This window comes from Citrus sinensis, chromosome 1, assembly GCF_022201045.2.
Source record: "Citrus sinensis cultivar Valencia sweet orange chromosome 1, DVS_A1.0, whole genome shotgun sequence".
NCBI lineage: Eukaryota > Viridiplantae > Streptophyta > Magnoliopsida > Sapindales > Rutaceae > Citrus > Citrus sinensis.
In genome coordinates, this window is record NC_068556.1 from 5,578,916 (window position 1) to 5,594,847 (window position 15,932).

The window sequence follows — 15,932 nt, forward strand, 5'->3', positions numbered from 1 at the left end:
TGTAAAGTTTAAATTTTTTTCCTCATACAAATACTATATTTGATAATTTCACGTTGAAACAAAGGCAACATTTTTAAAAAAAATCTAAATATATATGAATTTATCTAAAGTCTGAGTGTGTCTAACTATAAATATCTAAACAATATATTTGTTTTTCTTTTTTAATATCTGGATACAAGTGGCATTTGATTGTTTTTATAAATAAAAAAAAACTTAAACATGTTTATTTGACATTTATTTCGTTATAAGTCAAAATAAATAAAGGGATTAGGTTTTTATAGTATAAGAAAACAAATATATTTAGGTGGTGTTTGGTTTCAAGAAAGGGGAGGAGAGGAGAAAAGGAAAAAAAAAAAAAGGAGAGGAGTGGAGAGGTGATGAGAGAAGAGGAGTGCAAAAATTCATTGCTATTGTTTTGTTTTACATTAAATTTGAGAGGAAAAGAAATTACATATTTTTTATTTGGACAAATATACCCATTATCTTTAATGTTAATATTATTAATAAATTTAAAAAAATAATTAAACTATGAATTAATTTAATATAGAAAATAAATTAATAACAAAACATTTAATTTTTTATTATATTTTTTATTCATTATTATTTTATAATCAAAATAAGTAACATTGCATAACTAGTTATATATTCAATTTAGTTTCTAAATATTTATAATTATTGAAAACAATAATATATTAGCCTATTGAAATACCTAGTTAAATAGAGATTTTTTTTAAAATTACAACACCAGGTCTTGGACAGTAGTTGACCGTCGCAGCCGTCACCTATGACCGCTGTTGGCCGCTATTGAACGTTATTTTTTATCTCGTTAAATACATAATAATGATCATATATGGATGCTTTACTCATTGGAAGTGTTAATTTGGCAGCAAATACAGTATATGGTCGGAAATATAAAAGTTAAAATTTTTCCAAACATTAAAATAAGATTTGAGGTAAATAACAATGTGTATTAGCATTTCTAACTCCAGAGAGTTGTAGATCGGCTCATAAGGATTCCATTAGTATCGGTTTGAAAGGTGAAGCGCTTCTCTGGCGAAAAGCCCACGAGTCTCCGATGACTGTCCAGCAATTCACTTTACTGCTTTTTCGTTTTTCAAATAAGTTCATCATATTAATTTAAGAAACTAAATGTAAATTATTTGCACTTTAACTTATTTAAAATTAATTTTATTTAGAGGATAGTATTAGAATTTTTATATTCCAATAGATGAGGAATTTGAAATCATTATCCATTGATAAGTAATGCAAATTACTCAATCTGATAGAAATTGAATTTCAATTAAATTTGGTTCAACCAAACAGGGGAAAGTGGAAAAGAAATCAAATTCTTTTCCTCTCCCCACTCCTCTACGCTTAAGCAAACATGGCCTTAAAAGAATATTTTTAGGATACAGTATTTACTTCACATTTAAATAAAAGTAATAAAAATTCACTTTTCTTATTCATAAGTATTTGTCAAAAAATCAAATGTAAGTTACAAAAATAAACAAACAAATTTAAAAAAATATTTAAAACTACTAAAATTTTAGATTTAAGATATTTAACAAACATATCCTAAGATTTATATCTTTTTATAAAAGTTCTATATCATACTATCTTCATGGTACAATTAATGACTGTAACCCTTAATCCTTTCGTTTGTTAATCCTTCCAAGGAACATATTAAATGCTTTCACTTTCAAGGAAAAAAAGAAAGAAAGAAAAATACTCCATCAAAATTATTAATGTTAGAATTGATATTTTGCATTCCATTAAATTATATTAAAAACCTAAAAACCAATAGACATTGAATAAACAATAATCTAAACTAAAAAAATTTCTTACTTTTTTCTCTATAAAGAAAATTCTTCTTTATGAAATCCATTGCTATCATCTTATGATTATTATACTCATTCCAGTTAGTCAACTTTCCAAGTGCTATCATTATAATTATTTTATTTTAAATTATTATTGTTCTTATTTTTTTAAAAATTTTAATTTATATTTTACATTGACATATGACAAAAAAAAAGAACAAATTTTGAGCTATTTTATATTTCTTTTAGAGTTGATGTTGTTGAATATATGAAGGCCTAAAAAAAAAAGGTTCGCTTAAAGCCTAAGTGAATTAATAAATATTTTTTTGCCTTCCTAACACAAATAAGAGAAAAATTGAGGTTTTCAATAATTTTAACATATTTTGAATATTATCATTTGATGAGAAGAGTAATTCGAAATTAATCTTCAATAAAAAAAAAATCAATCGCTCTAATTTTTGCAGGCAATACAATGGCCCCGTTTAGACCTATATTTGGGGAAAAAATTTCACGTCCTTTATAGGCGTGGGGCAGGTGCGCTGGCGACAAACGGGCTACAAGCAATGGGGTCCTCTTGGCGACGTGGTCATAACAAAGCTGAAACAGACGTTGATTCACTGACAGCAAAGATGTGACATGCACATACTTACGTAGGGATGGCAAAATCTGGGTTTGGATCCGGGTTTAGTCTTTCCGGATCTGGACCCGAATACCATTTTCTTTTTTCGGATCCGGATTTTAATCCGGATTTTTTTACCTGGGTCCGGGTCCGGGTTCAACCCGAAAAAATCTGAATTTTGAACCCGGATCAATGAATCAATATTAATTTTTAAAATTCTAAAAATAAAAAATTAATACATTTCTAAATAATAACACATTTAGATTAATCAATAAAATTAATTAAAAAATAATATAAAAATTAAATATCCGGGTCCGGGTTCTGGATGTCCGGGTTAACCTAAACCCGGACTCGGACCCGGATATATCCGGGTTATTAAAATTTATTCCGGACCCAGATTTTTTTATATTCCGGTGCGGGTTCAACCCAGCCCGAATTATCCGGGTTCGTCCGGGCTCGGGCCGGGTCCGGGTTATTTTGCCATCCCTAGACTTACGTATAGACCTGGGCCTACTAGTCACCCACCACCCCTGGGCCTCTAAGGATGATAATTTTTTTCGATGGGATGGGATCCTGCGGGATTTTATCTCATTTAGGACAAGATTAAAATATATTTTTGTCTTATAAAAAAATTTAAGGATGAGATTAAGATATTTTTTTATTCCAATTACATATGCGGGACGAGAGTGAGATTGACAAATTCTGTCCCATTCCGTCTCATTACCGATTAAAAATATAAATTTTTTCAATTAGAATGGGATCCGTAGGATTTCATTTTTTTTTTAGACGAGATTAAAATATATTTTTATCTTAAAAAAATATAAGAATGAGGTTAAAATATTTTTTCATCTCATTTATATATACAGGATAGGACTAAAATTAATAAATTTCATATCATCCCATCTCATTCCATTGCCAATCCTATGAGCCACTACTCCAAACAGTTTAAAATAATAATTGATAGATACAATCATGCAAACAACAACAACAAAAAAAAAAAAAGGAAAAAGGACGAAGGACGAAGGACGAAGGAAACGACAGCCAGGTGGTCATTAATGAGCTGAATTTCAGATTATTGCCGCAAAACAAATAATTTTTAAAATATTTATTTTTTAAATTATTATAAATTTTAATTTATTTTATTTTATTTAAAATATAAAAAATTGAGATAAATTTAGCTCTAAATAAATTAGGCGGTGGTGTAGGATCCCATATTTTTAAAAGACTCTAATTTTTTGGTGATTATTCTTTAAAATTTTAAGAATTTTCTTTTAAGTTACATAGGCAGAAAATTAATTTTTATTTTCTATATTATTGTTAATAGATTAGAGATCTATAGAATTGACTAAAAAAATGATAGTAATTTAAATCTTTATTTGCAATCATCCGGTTTCACATTTAAATCTTAAAAAAAATAATTAAGGTTTAAACCCAAGCCTAGTATAATAAATTATCATCGGAGTTCAAAACAAAAAGATCAAACCTGGTCGCATACCCATATTTTACTATAAAAATTCTAAAATACTTCTAATGTATTACAATTAATTAATACATACATGATATATGCGGTTGAATTTAATATAACATTCACTGATATTTTTTATTTTGTTTGTTGCTTGCATTATCAATATTCTCGTTGTTACTATTTGCGAGTTTGTCATAATCATGTAAATTAATCTGATTAAAAAATCTTCGGACATATGCCAAGAGTTGAATGCGGATTAACTTTCTGTTTTATTTTAGAAAATGAAGCCTAAAGAATTCAGTTCAAATTAAGATATTTTTTAAATTAATTTATTCATCTCTAACTTTCTGAATGCAGTATGTAGATACAAACTATAAAGTAGAACAATGAAGAGGTGAAGCAAGAATCCCACGAGTTTTTTTAATTTTTAATTTTTATTTCTTTAATGGAAATCCAATGAGAGCTTAAATTACTAAACTGCAACCGTGGCTTGAAGCAGCTTTCTAGTAACAGAATCAAAATTACAATAAACTTTTACGTACCTTGTTCCCTAATGCACCAAGACCATAAGCACTCGAGTTCTAATAAATGAGTGAATCATAATTTTTGCTCTTTCACAAAAATTATGAACTTATAGATTAAAACTCGTTAATTTGGTAGAATATAAAAAAATTAACTAAATTAAAAAAACTTAAAAAATTTTAAAAATAAAAAAATTTATTCAAATCAAATCTGCCGGCCATAATTGACAACAGCTGCTTGTGAATGAGACCACTTGCAATGTTGTTATGTTAAGTAGGCCAATTAATCAATCACCCACCGCTTCCAGTACCGCAAACTATGTTTAGTAATTGACATAAAATAAAAGAAGAAGAGGAGCAAAGAAACAACAACTAGAGCCAATCTCCAAGCAAATATGGATCTTCAAAACAGACAGAAGCTTCACATAGCAATGTTTCCATGGCTGGCTTACGGCCACATCATGCCTTTTTTCCAAGTCGCCATGTTTTTGGCTGAAAAGGGTCACCACGTATCTTACATCTCCACCCCAAAAAATATTGATCGCCTCCCACAAATTCCCACTAATTTGTCCTCCCGTTTGAGCTATATACAGCTTCCTTTGCCTCAACTTGATGGCCTGCCAGAGGGAGCTGAGTCAACTGCCGAATTACCCATTCACAAAGTTCCTTATCTTAAAAAGGCCCACGACTTGCTACAACTTCCCTTGACAAACTTCCTCCAAGATTCACGCGTCAACTGGATCATTCACGACTTTATCTCTCACTGGTTGCCTCCTGTCGCCGCTCAACTCGGCGTCAACTCAGTCTTCTTCAGCATATACAGCGCCGCAACTCTTTGTTTTACTGGCCCGCCTTCAGACGTGATCGCAGGTCGACGCCAGAAGCCAGAGGACTTCACGGTGGTCCCTGAGTGGATAGACTTTCAATCTAATCTCGCTTTTAAACCCTACGAGACGTTAATCAACCAGGACGGCATGGACGACTCGGTGTCCGATTATCTTCGCGCAGCATTTGTGCTTCAAGATTGCCGAGTCGTGATTCTCAGGAGCTGTGCAGAGTTTGAACCCGACGCTCTTCGTTTACTCGGTAAGATGCTCCAAAAACCGGTTTTGCCGGTCGGCTTGCTCGCACCATCACTCCAAGATTCCGCCGCGGGTGAGCATTGGCCGGTGTTAAAAGACTGGCTTGACAGTAAGGAAAATAACTCGGTGGTTTATGCTGCATTCGGGACTGAGATGACTCTCAGTCAAGAGCTGCTGCATGAGTTAGCTTATGGACTAGAGAAATCCGGGTTGCCTTTTATTTGGATAATCAAGAACCGCCCACTTGTCGAAGGGGAATCGGGCCTGGATCATCTACTCCCACCCGGGTTTCAAGACCGGGTCTCCGGTACGGGCTTGGTGTGGACGGATTGGGCACCTCAGTTAAGGATCTTGGCCCATCCATCTATTGGTGGGTTCTTGACTCACTCTGGTTGGAGTTCGGTCATTGAGGCGCTCGGGTTGGGACGGCCGTTGATTTTACTCCCCGGGAGTTCGGATACTGGGTTGGTTGCTAGGTTGATGCACAGCAGGCGGCTCGGGCTTGAGGTAGAGAGAAATGAGCAAGATGGGTCGTTTACGAGGGACTCAGTGGCCGATTGCATTAGGCGAGTCGTGGTGGACCAAGAAGGTGAGCCACTTAGAGCGAATGCACGGGCAGTGAGAGATATTTTTGGCAGTACGCATTTGAGCTACAAGCATTTGGACGAGTTCACTCGGTTCATTGAGAATTATACCGCTTCAACTAAGTCTCTTTGATCCGTGGATGCTATTTTTCATTTTGCAGTAAAAAGTATTGAAGGGCAATGTAATGGAGGGAAACCTTGTTCCTCAAGTTTTATTCGCATAACATCATATCTATTGTACAATGCTTTGGCATCACCATCTCTTTGAAATTTCTACCTAATTTTTTAGCTAAAAATTTCCAAAAGGTATATACGATAACACAGTTCAAAACAATCAATACCCAGAATAATTTCAGAACTCCAATATTACCATTATTCATAACGAGAAGAGACTGACACAGCCATAATAAAGGCTGAAATCCATAACCGAATTTACAGATTACATGCAGGAAAAGAAATACCATGAGGATTTCATCCACCTGGTTAAGATTGACATAAGCAGTCTACAAACCTACAAATTCATTGCCTAGTGGCTAGTACTCCCTGCTTTATGTTAATATAATATTATTTCCTGCAGCTAACAGCAAGCCCTGCAAAGAAATATGAAAATTCGTGACGCGAGTTTGATAGAATTTTTCGTCCAATCATCAACACCATAACAAGTCGACTAGAATGTGAATTATGCATAACCAAGTAAAATTATGCATGATGCAGACGAAAGCATTGTAGAATGTGAATTACGAGTTAAATTAAGCATATTGGTGTATAAAAAGTATTAATGTGTACTATGCTTACTATCCTACAGAACGGACAATGGCATTTCTAACAAGATCAAATAGGAAGTCTATTTTTAATATGCATGTCTTGGACCTCGTGGTAAAATTTGTAAGAAGAAACGGTTGCTCTCTAGTCTCCGCATGAGGCATTCAGCAGATAAAACTCTATTGTCTGCAGAAAAGAACTAGAGTTTCCAGGCCCAACATTATTGCGATAAAATTTACTTGGCCTTAATACTAAAAGTGTTATTTTGCAACTCAACATCAATTTCAGCCGCCAAATTCAGGCATAAACACGCATTCATATTTTCTAAAAAGGATCTTAACAACTCTCCCCATTACTAACTATAAAGTAGAACCATGAAGATGAAGCTGTTAGAAGCTATGATCTAATAAGAGTTTGATTTATTACGCTCAACTCTGGCTTGTACTGTTCTCTGAACAGCATCAAATTCACAATGCAATGTTATCATACTCCCTCGTTCATCAATACCACAATCACTTAAGAGTTCCAGTACATGTACGAATAACGCTTGAATTAAAACCACTGAATTGGGATTTGGGATTTGCCATTTCCACTTCTTATTTCCTTCTACGGTCACTCGACAAGACTTTCAGTTCCCTCGTCAAACTACAAACTTGCCCCTCCTACCACTTTCTAATACATTTCTATTTATTCCGATAATAAAAATTAAAACTTTACTCTAAAATTGATCAATGTAACAGCAATTAATTATTTTTAAAAAATTGAATTTTAGAAACCCAAACCTACATCAAGCAGCTGATTTATGGCCGTCACACTCGGGACTTTCATCAAAATTCTTACTGGGATACTTGGCCGTGACCATTCCAATTTCAAACACCAGATTATCCCCACTTGATCGGATCCCCGTGATGGCCCACCACTTGAAGAAAGCCCGGACCCGAATCCCGTCCAGCTCCGCGATCCGACCCTGCTCGATTTTCCCCCTGATTTTGTTTGAGTACGTGGCCAGGTAGTTGTCCGGCGGGAGCGTCAACCTACACGCACCTCCCAGATGAACGAAGAACTCGCCCGAGGTTTGGTTTAGAGTGTGGCTCTGAACCGAGACAGGAAGGAGCCCGATCGGGAACCCGTAGTTGGTTAGCTCCGCATGGGCCAGGGTCGGCGGGTTCGGGTCCGAAGATGACAGAGGTATCAGGACGAGAAGAATAGAGAGAAGCAGGGGTGATTTGAGCATTGTGTCTTTTTTTATTTTTTATTTTACTTTTTTGCTAATTTTTTAGGAATTGAGGATCTTTTTAGTGCGTTTCCAAATGTTAAATCGTTTGGATTCTTTCGGTATCGGATTTTATTTATTTATTTATTTCAAAATTTTGGAGGAGGAAGAGAAGAATGTGGATAAGGAAAGGATTCACTATGGCCAGGCAAATGACTGACGTGGCAAACAACGAAACTTCGCAAAAGAAGAGATGCAACGCCAGCGTTTTGTCGGACTCGTCCAATTATGACATTTGAAAGCGAGCGATTATGATGCGAAGTCCAAAACCGAAAGGACGAGGATACTAATTGGGCTGGACAGGCCCGATGACAGCTTGGTTTAATGACCCATGTGATTTTTTGTAGGGATGGCAATAACGAGGGAAGAAAAGGGTTCCGCCATCCCCCTGCCTATTCTTTATATTTTATATATGGTCTTTCCTCGTCGATCCTATTAGAATTATTTGGGAGGAGGCGATATATAGGGTTCCCGAATGATAGCAAAGAATCTAGAAGGTTTCAATTTCTAAATAATTAATATATTTTTAATTTTTGAATTTAATTTAATTATATAAAAATAAAAATAAATAAATAAAATTTGACAGTATATCTTACATTAATATTAATTTATTAAAAAAGTTATACTACAAAATATAAATTATCATAATAATTATTTTAATAAATCTTCATAATCCTATAACTAAAAATTAATAATTTTATATCAATAATGAAATAATTGAAATAGATATACATACTTAAATAAATGAGATGAGGAGGTAATGTCCTATTGAGCTATGATGAGATGAGGACGAGATAGGTGCTAGTTGAGGCGCGAATAATTTGGAAAGAATGAATGAGACTATGAGCGAGTGGTTAAGGGTTTGATTTATGGATTGTGCGCTTGTCGGTTATAGTCTTTGGGCTGTTGTTGAGTTTAAATCACATTAAAGTCTTTATATTAATTAATACTTATGTCATATGTATAAATTTTTTTATATTTGTTATTTACATCAACATTTAATATTTTACAATTTAAATTGTATTATTTATTCACTACTAATTTCAAAAAATAAAATTAAAACGAGAAATTGGGAGGGGATGAGGTGGAACTTCATCCTCCTCTCTTCTCCAAATATGAAATCGGGTCAAAATACTTACAAGCGCATAAATTTAAAAATAGAATAGTAGTAATGAGGTCGAACTCACACTATAAATTAAAAAATTTAATTTAAATCTAAAATTAATATTAATCTTAACATAGTTGAGCAAATTGAGTTTTTAAGAGAAATCAAACTAATTAAACTAAGAAAACAATTAAAGCAAATGAAAATTTAATAAGACAAAAATTATCAAGGTTTCAGAATCCATTACTATTTAACTAGTAATTATCCAATTATTAATTAATCCCTAATTTTAGAGTGACAATTCGAAATCAATATATGTCATCTTATGGATATAACAATTAAGTCCAATTAAAATTAATCTTGTGTACGTTATTTTTCTGCTTAATAGTATGATATCTAAGTATCCTATATAAACATATCGAATAACAAAGAGTCAAAGTTTCTTAAGTACTCTGTGTAAATAATTTAATGAAAGACACAGAATCAAAGATAATCATGTCTATACTTCATAGATCTAACATAGATTTAGTCAAATATTAATCCTAACAATCAATAATGTATGACAAAATTTATGAAAAGATTTAATAACATTCAACTAATCATGTGAAACAATAACCATAAACATTAAAGTACACATGTAGAGAATTAATTAAATAGAAAGATAATTATTTTATTGAATAAAGTTTCATCCTTAATCTCAGTATAAAAAAATTAGTTAGACATACTTAAATTAGAAGCAACGAAATTAATAAAGTCAGCCATGGAAAGCCGAACTATTGCTGTTGCCGCTGTTCTCTTTTCTGCCGAATGCTTTCTCCTTTTTTTTTCTCCTCTCTGGCGGCTCCCTCTCCTTCTCTGTCCAAAGGCCAAAAGCTACCTTATATAGTCCTCAAAATTGGCCCCACCTTTTTAAATCTAAAGCCAAAAGTCTTGGCCTTTAATTTGTTTTACTCTCCCACGTGCCCACCACTTAGAATTGCATTAGGATTTCTTTTTTTAATGCCATGCACATGCTGATAGTAATAGCAATTGCTTCTCACGTGATGCATCTCTTCTCTTTTTGAATTAAATCTCAATAAATTGATTCTTTTAATTTCCTATCCTTCAATAGATTCTCAATTTAATCTCCTTAACTTCCTAAATTGAGTTTTTTCATTTTTTTTATCCATAATCTCCAATTAATTCCCTATTTAATAAAGTAATTCAATTAATTAAAAATGACAAATAAAAAAACTAACAAATATATAATTAAAGATAAAATGTGTATATAAATTACATCCATCAACTCGTTACTAGGCCAGTGAATTCTTTTAGAATGATAGATTTTGTATGATAAGCTTGATAAAGGGAAGAATACTTTTTTCAACTTGAGAATTCATTACTTAGGCACTCATATATACTCGTCGAAAGAATTCTATGACCGTCCTTATTTAGAAGACCATCATTATCACTTGTCAAGTTGATATTCGCACTTGCTTCATTTCGTTGAAGTTAGAACAGTGATCTCATGAGAGGCTACAACGAAGAATGATTTGCTTACTCGTCGAGCTCGAGCTAGACAAAACTTTACCCAGAGTCCGCTGGTTCCTTCCTCGTTGGATGTCATGCGAGGCGGACCCAACTTATGGATCCACTTTGACTAGTTGGCTCACGTGGATCAACGAGGGACAATGCTTCGTCTATTGGTTCGAATATATGATTTTGCTTGTATGCAAGCCTATATTTATATATTGAAATAAAGTTTCCTCGGACGCCTATTCCCTCAATTCATTGGGCTATAAGAAAAATGAATGAGTTATAGAATTGAACTTATTTTCTTTGGGTTGGGGATACTTTTGGATACAACACAAGTTCCAAGTGATGAGGTCTCTACAAATTAAATTTGTACGAAATCTCATATCGTTTGGATTAAAAAAAAGGCGTCCATAATCAACCAAAAGTTCATTGACAAGAGAGATTAGTTAAAACCTATTAGAATTTGTAATGAGATGTTTGGAAACAAAGAAAAAACAGAGAAAATGAAATAGAAGATTCTCGATTTTTATTAACCAAAAGTTCAATACAGTTGATAAGCTTACTTAGCTAAGCTTATAAGCTATTATTCTAACTAATTAACAACTCTAGATTTAGTTCAGCCACTTAGCACTTGCCACATGTCAGTCAGTTATTTCCAACTTGACACGCTAGCTAGGTCTGTTTTAATGTACTCGCAAGCGCACGAATCTATTGTAGTATAGATCAATGGTGACGAGTGTCGATCCCACGAGGAGGTGGATTTTAATTGTGTAGAATTAATTTTGTAAATGGGTGATTGGATTTGTGGTGGAAATGATTTGGAATATGCTAAAACTTAAATTAAAATGGCGAGAATAAATTCTAAAATTGGAATTGCAATTGAGAGAATAAATTGAAGAGAAAATCTATTAAATTGACGTACTTGGGTATCTGGATCCGTATCAACATGCATCATGGGCTAAATATTCCTTATTAATACCAATTAAATCATGAGGGGGGAATCCACACCTCATGAACCACGCTCTAATCAATATGGTGCTAAGGGCTTACCGTGCCAAATAATAATAACCTTATACTAGAGAGCCGGTGTAACCAAGGCGGTACTAGACAAGATTAGTATTATTTGTCGACGAGAAGTCAAAACATCCACAAAAACTAGAGGGGAAGAGAAAATAAATTTACCAAATTAAGCCCATGACACATGTTGAGACTTCACCTTCAATCCAAGCTTGAAAGAAAATTAGTCACTCATAATTGAACTAGGGGCAAAATGGGAATTTATTAAAATACGAAGAAAATACAAGATGGAGAGAGAATTACAGAAAATGGAGTCCAAAAATGGATTCAGAGATATCAAATTAGGGGGGAGAGGCCCCCTTTTTATAGATACATGGAGTAAATCATGGCCATCGGATTAAAAACAGTTTGGACGCTCAGGATTGCGCCACGTCATCAGTCAACAGTCCACGGTTTGACCACGCGGATGAATAGTAACACGGTTTGACCCGACTTTGAACAGTAACGCGGTTTGACCCGGATGAACAGTAACGCGGTTTGGTTGAAAATAATCCTGTGTGATGCATGCACCGTACGCGAGATTTTTCGTCCACTGATATGCTGCCACGTCACCATCAACAGTACATAAGAATTTTAGTCCAACAGGATCGTGACACCTCATCAGTCAATGCCATATCATCGGTCAATGCCACGTCATCATCCGTCTATGTGAACAGTGTCGTGAACAGTAACGTATACAGTACCGTACATGTGAATAGTACCGTACATGTGAATAGTGCCATTTTTCCTTTTATGCTCCTCCTAAGGTTTTTGACCGTCCTGAGTTCAAAAGTGATGTCCGTTTTGCCGTCTGATCTCTCCTTTATTGTGAAATGACTATAATGCCCCTAAAATACATAAAGTACTTAATTAAAATAAAACACACGTAATTAAATCACAAGAATGTTAAAAACATAAAAGTAAAGGTTGTTAGTAAGACTTAAAATGTAAAATGATGGTTTTCTCCTTTATAAATATGCATTTTCTAACACCCAACACACCCCCCAACCAGCTTATTACTAGTCCCTAGCAAATAAAGCGAAAACAAAATTCAAATTCAAAATGATTTTTTTTTTGAAATAAAAACACTCGTATTTATTCCATCAGATTAATGATAGCAATCAAATAAAAGTATAAGCATTATCTCCAGTCTAAAGCAACATCACACCCACATCAACCATCCACATGAATCAGCCCAGTAGACTTTGTTATAGCTACTTTCAAGAATGACATGTCAAACCCCAAAATCTCACTGGAAGTAGTGACACTCTCACAAAGAAATTAAAACCAATAAAAATAGTCACTCCAATGAATGGTAATTGAGAGAGAAAATAATAAAGAAGTGATATCACATGCTCTCACCAAGATGAAATAAATATGCCCTTAGCTTATAAAAAATACGATCTCAACTCAAATAAAAATGCTAGTCAACCCAATTTATTTATCTTTTATTTATTTATTTTTATTATGCACCACTACATCTTTTTAGCCCATATAACTAACTTCTACTTCAAACTATAGTTCCCTAAAATCAAGAAAGACTTTTATTAGGACGTAACGTAGGCTAGGGATATGGCTAACAAAGAAAGGAAATAAGGAAAACAAAGTGTATGTTTGAGAAAAATGCAGAATTTTTTTTTTTTTGGAAGTTGCAAGGTGGATTTCACCTATTTTTATTCTTTTGAAACAACAACTTTTGTTTTTGTTTTTGTTTTTTTTTTGCTTTTATTTGGCATAACTTCACTGAACAAAATAAGTATTTACATTTTCTCAAACATAAATAGGTGATGGAACTTATAAGATATCGGATAACACTCCAAATCGGAGTGGGTCAAGATGATAAGTTGACAAAGAAAATATTTTTTTTTCTTTATTTTTAAGGGCTCAAAAGGGTTAACTATGGATATTTAATAAAAGGGATGACTTGAAAGGCTCAAACGGATCAAAGATGGCCTCTCCATCATCTTTTAGGGCTCTAAATAATCATCCATATCTACTAGTTAGATGGGCCTCCCAATGTAGCAACACACTTTTTTTTTTTTTTAATTAAGGGTTAACTCAAAAAAAAAATCTAGAGATCGTGCATACAATAATAAACTGTTAAGCTATATAAAGAATGAGCAAAATGGTTACTCTCCAAGAAAAATGATAGGCTCAAAAACTCACTCGGTACTTATTATGACATGTTCATTTCTTCAAGCAACTCATATATGTCTCCGACATCAACATGTAAAGTAGCAAACATAATGTAACATCACTTAAGACCAAAGATAATACAAATACTAAAATTTGAAATTAATCATGTCATCCAATGTTAAAACAAATCACACAAATTTTTTTTTTTTTTAAACAACATTCTACCCCCCAACCTATTCTAAACATGAAAGGAAAAATATGCATGCAGGAATGTGAAAATGATGCATAAAAACTAATTAGAAAAGTTACACTTAAAATGATAGAAAACGAAAATAGTTTTTTTTTTTTAAACTTAGAAGATGCGTTTCTAGAGGCACTACTCTCCATATTCAGCCATCTTCGACTCAAAAGTTGGAAAATGTATATTCATAGAGGAGAAATTAAAAAGAAGAAAAATAAACACCAAAACTTAATAAAGAAAAAGAAAATGTCTAATTTTTTTTTTTGAAATTTTTTTTTGTTTTTTTTTTCAAACAATGAAGATGCGTTTCTAGAGTAACTACACTCCATATTCAGCCATCTTCAACACAAAAAGTTAGCAACAGTTAGTTTCTACAACAAAAAATCAGTAAAAACCTAACCAAGATTCCACAATTATCGACTATTCTCTCCCCCCAGCCAGAATGAAACATTGTCCTCAATGTTTGAAAGGAAAGAAGTAGAGTTTAGAAGACATCACCTGGGTGGTGCAACACAGAAGAAAATATTTACAGGCGGAAAGTTAAATCTAATTTGTACTTCTTACTGCTGCTACTGTTACCGTCATTATTTGGACGCTCCAACACAAAGGTCCAGGGGTCTGGCTCCGGTCTATAAGCTTGTAACAGATCAAGTAGCTCATTAGCAGTGTGAGCACAAATAAAGAGTTTTTCACATTAGCGGGAATGAAATAATTTTTTATTGCATGGTTAAGAAATGCGATAAAGCCATCATAAAAGTTATTTTGACATTTAACAAACCGATGGGTTTCTGGTGGATGTGCAGATGGGCCCAAGATGCTAGTGTGATAAGTGCCTCTAGTGTTGCAAGATCTCCTGGAAGGAAAATAAAAGCATCAGCATGATTAAGCATTTCAGTGATTCTTTCTTGCATACCTGATGAGTCAGACGAACTGCCCAATGATTTTAGGACTCTTGGGATGATGCCTAACACTTGACTTCCTCTGATAAAAGCTGCTTCTGAGACCATTTTTGATAACCCTTGGTTACCTCCTCCATACACCAAGTGTAATTTTCTCGCTGCTATGCTTCTACCAAGATCTATGGCTGCCTCAACGAACTCTTTATGTTTGCCATAGGTAAATCCGGAAAGCACACAAATGTTCTTGAATTGTCTATTGGGAGTAGCTGCCATTGCGATACTTCTCGAAAAATAATTTGTGAGTGCTTGAAAAAAAAAATCACATTTAAGAGTCTTGGTGACAGTGGGTCACAGTTGTGTATGAGGTAACATGTCAGTGTCAAATAACGCGTAAAGCACATGGCTCGCGAGTCAAAAAGGAAACAGTAAAAAGGAAAAAGTAAATAGTAATAAAATGATTAAAGACAATAATGCAAACAATAAGACAATAGTGAAATAAAATAACAATAAAGTAAAAGGATATTTACACGTAGTTGCGACTGTGGCTCACATGTTCCTCTGGTTTTACGTCCAGAAACGGCTTGAACGCCCTCTATGGGTCGAGGATAGGCTTCCTATCCAGTTTTCTTATAAACTGGCAAACATGGTCGTTTATAGTCAGATTCCCGAGACTATATCGTGCATGCTCTTTCTGGAATAATGGCCATAACTGGAGAATCGCTCCTTGCACATATCCACTGGGATGCGTTTCAAGAGACAAAAGGATATCATCCAATGACTCCTTATTCAAGCCATCCCTAATAAATTGAATCTTATCTTCCCTGTTATCAGACACCATTCCTAAAGAACATGGGTTT

The 15,932-nt window shown here is 33.8% G+C and overlaps 2 protein-coding genes across 3 annotated transcripts; one reads left to right on the forward strand and one right to left on the reverse strand.

Moving 5' to 3' along the window:
• Positions 1-4,817: 4,817 nt before the first annotated feature.
• On the forward strand, positions 4,818-6,221 carry LOC107176737 (UDP-glycosyltransferase 91C1-like). The gene has a single exon (XM_015529600.3). The coding sequence runs from the start codon at positions 4,818-4,820 to the stop codon at positions 6,219-6,221; it is 1,404 nt and encodes a 467-aa protein (XP_015385086.1).
• Positions 6,222-6,435: 214 nt separating this feature from the next.
• Positions 6,436-8,246, reverse strand: LOC102621565 (uncharacterized). Of its 2 annotated transcripts, none has more exons than XM_006475661.4 (2): positions 7,633-8,246; positions 6,436-6,678 (listed from the first exon to the last, which is right to left on the reverse strand). In XM_006475661.4, exon 1 carries the CDS (start codon positions 8,082-8,084, stop codon positions 7,638-7,640), a length of 447 nt encoding a protein of 148 aa, XP_006475724.1. In that variant the 5' UTR covers positions 8,085-8,246; the 3' UTR covers positions 6,436-6,678; positions 7,633-7,637. The 2 variants fall into 2 exon arrangements, with proteins under 2 accessions (XP_006475724.1, XP_006475723.1); XM_006475660.4 differs by having other exon boundaries at positions 7,637-8,236.
• Positions 8,247-15,932: the final 7,686 nt, after the last annotated feature.

What these genes read in the sequence shown, in the direction of transcription:
- LOC102621565 (XM_006475661.4), bottom strand. Translation starts at nt 8,084, where the DNA reads ATGCTCAAATCACCCCTGCTTCTCTCTATTCTTCTCGTCCTGATACCT.
- LOC107176737 (XM_015529600.3), top strand. Translation starts at nt 4,818, where the DNA reads ATGGATCTTCAAAACAGACAGAAGCTTCACATAGCAATGTTTCCATGG.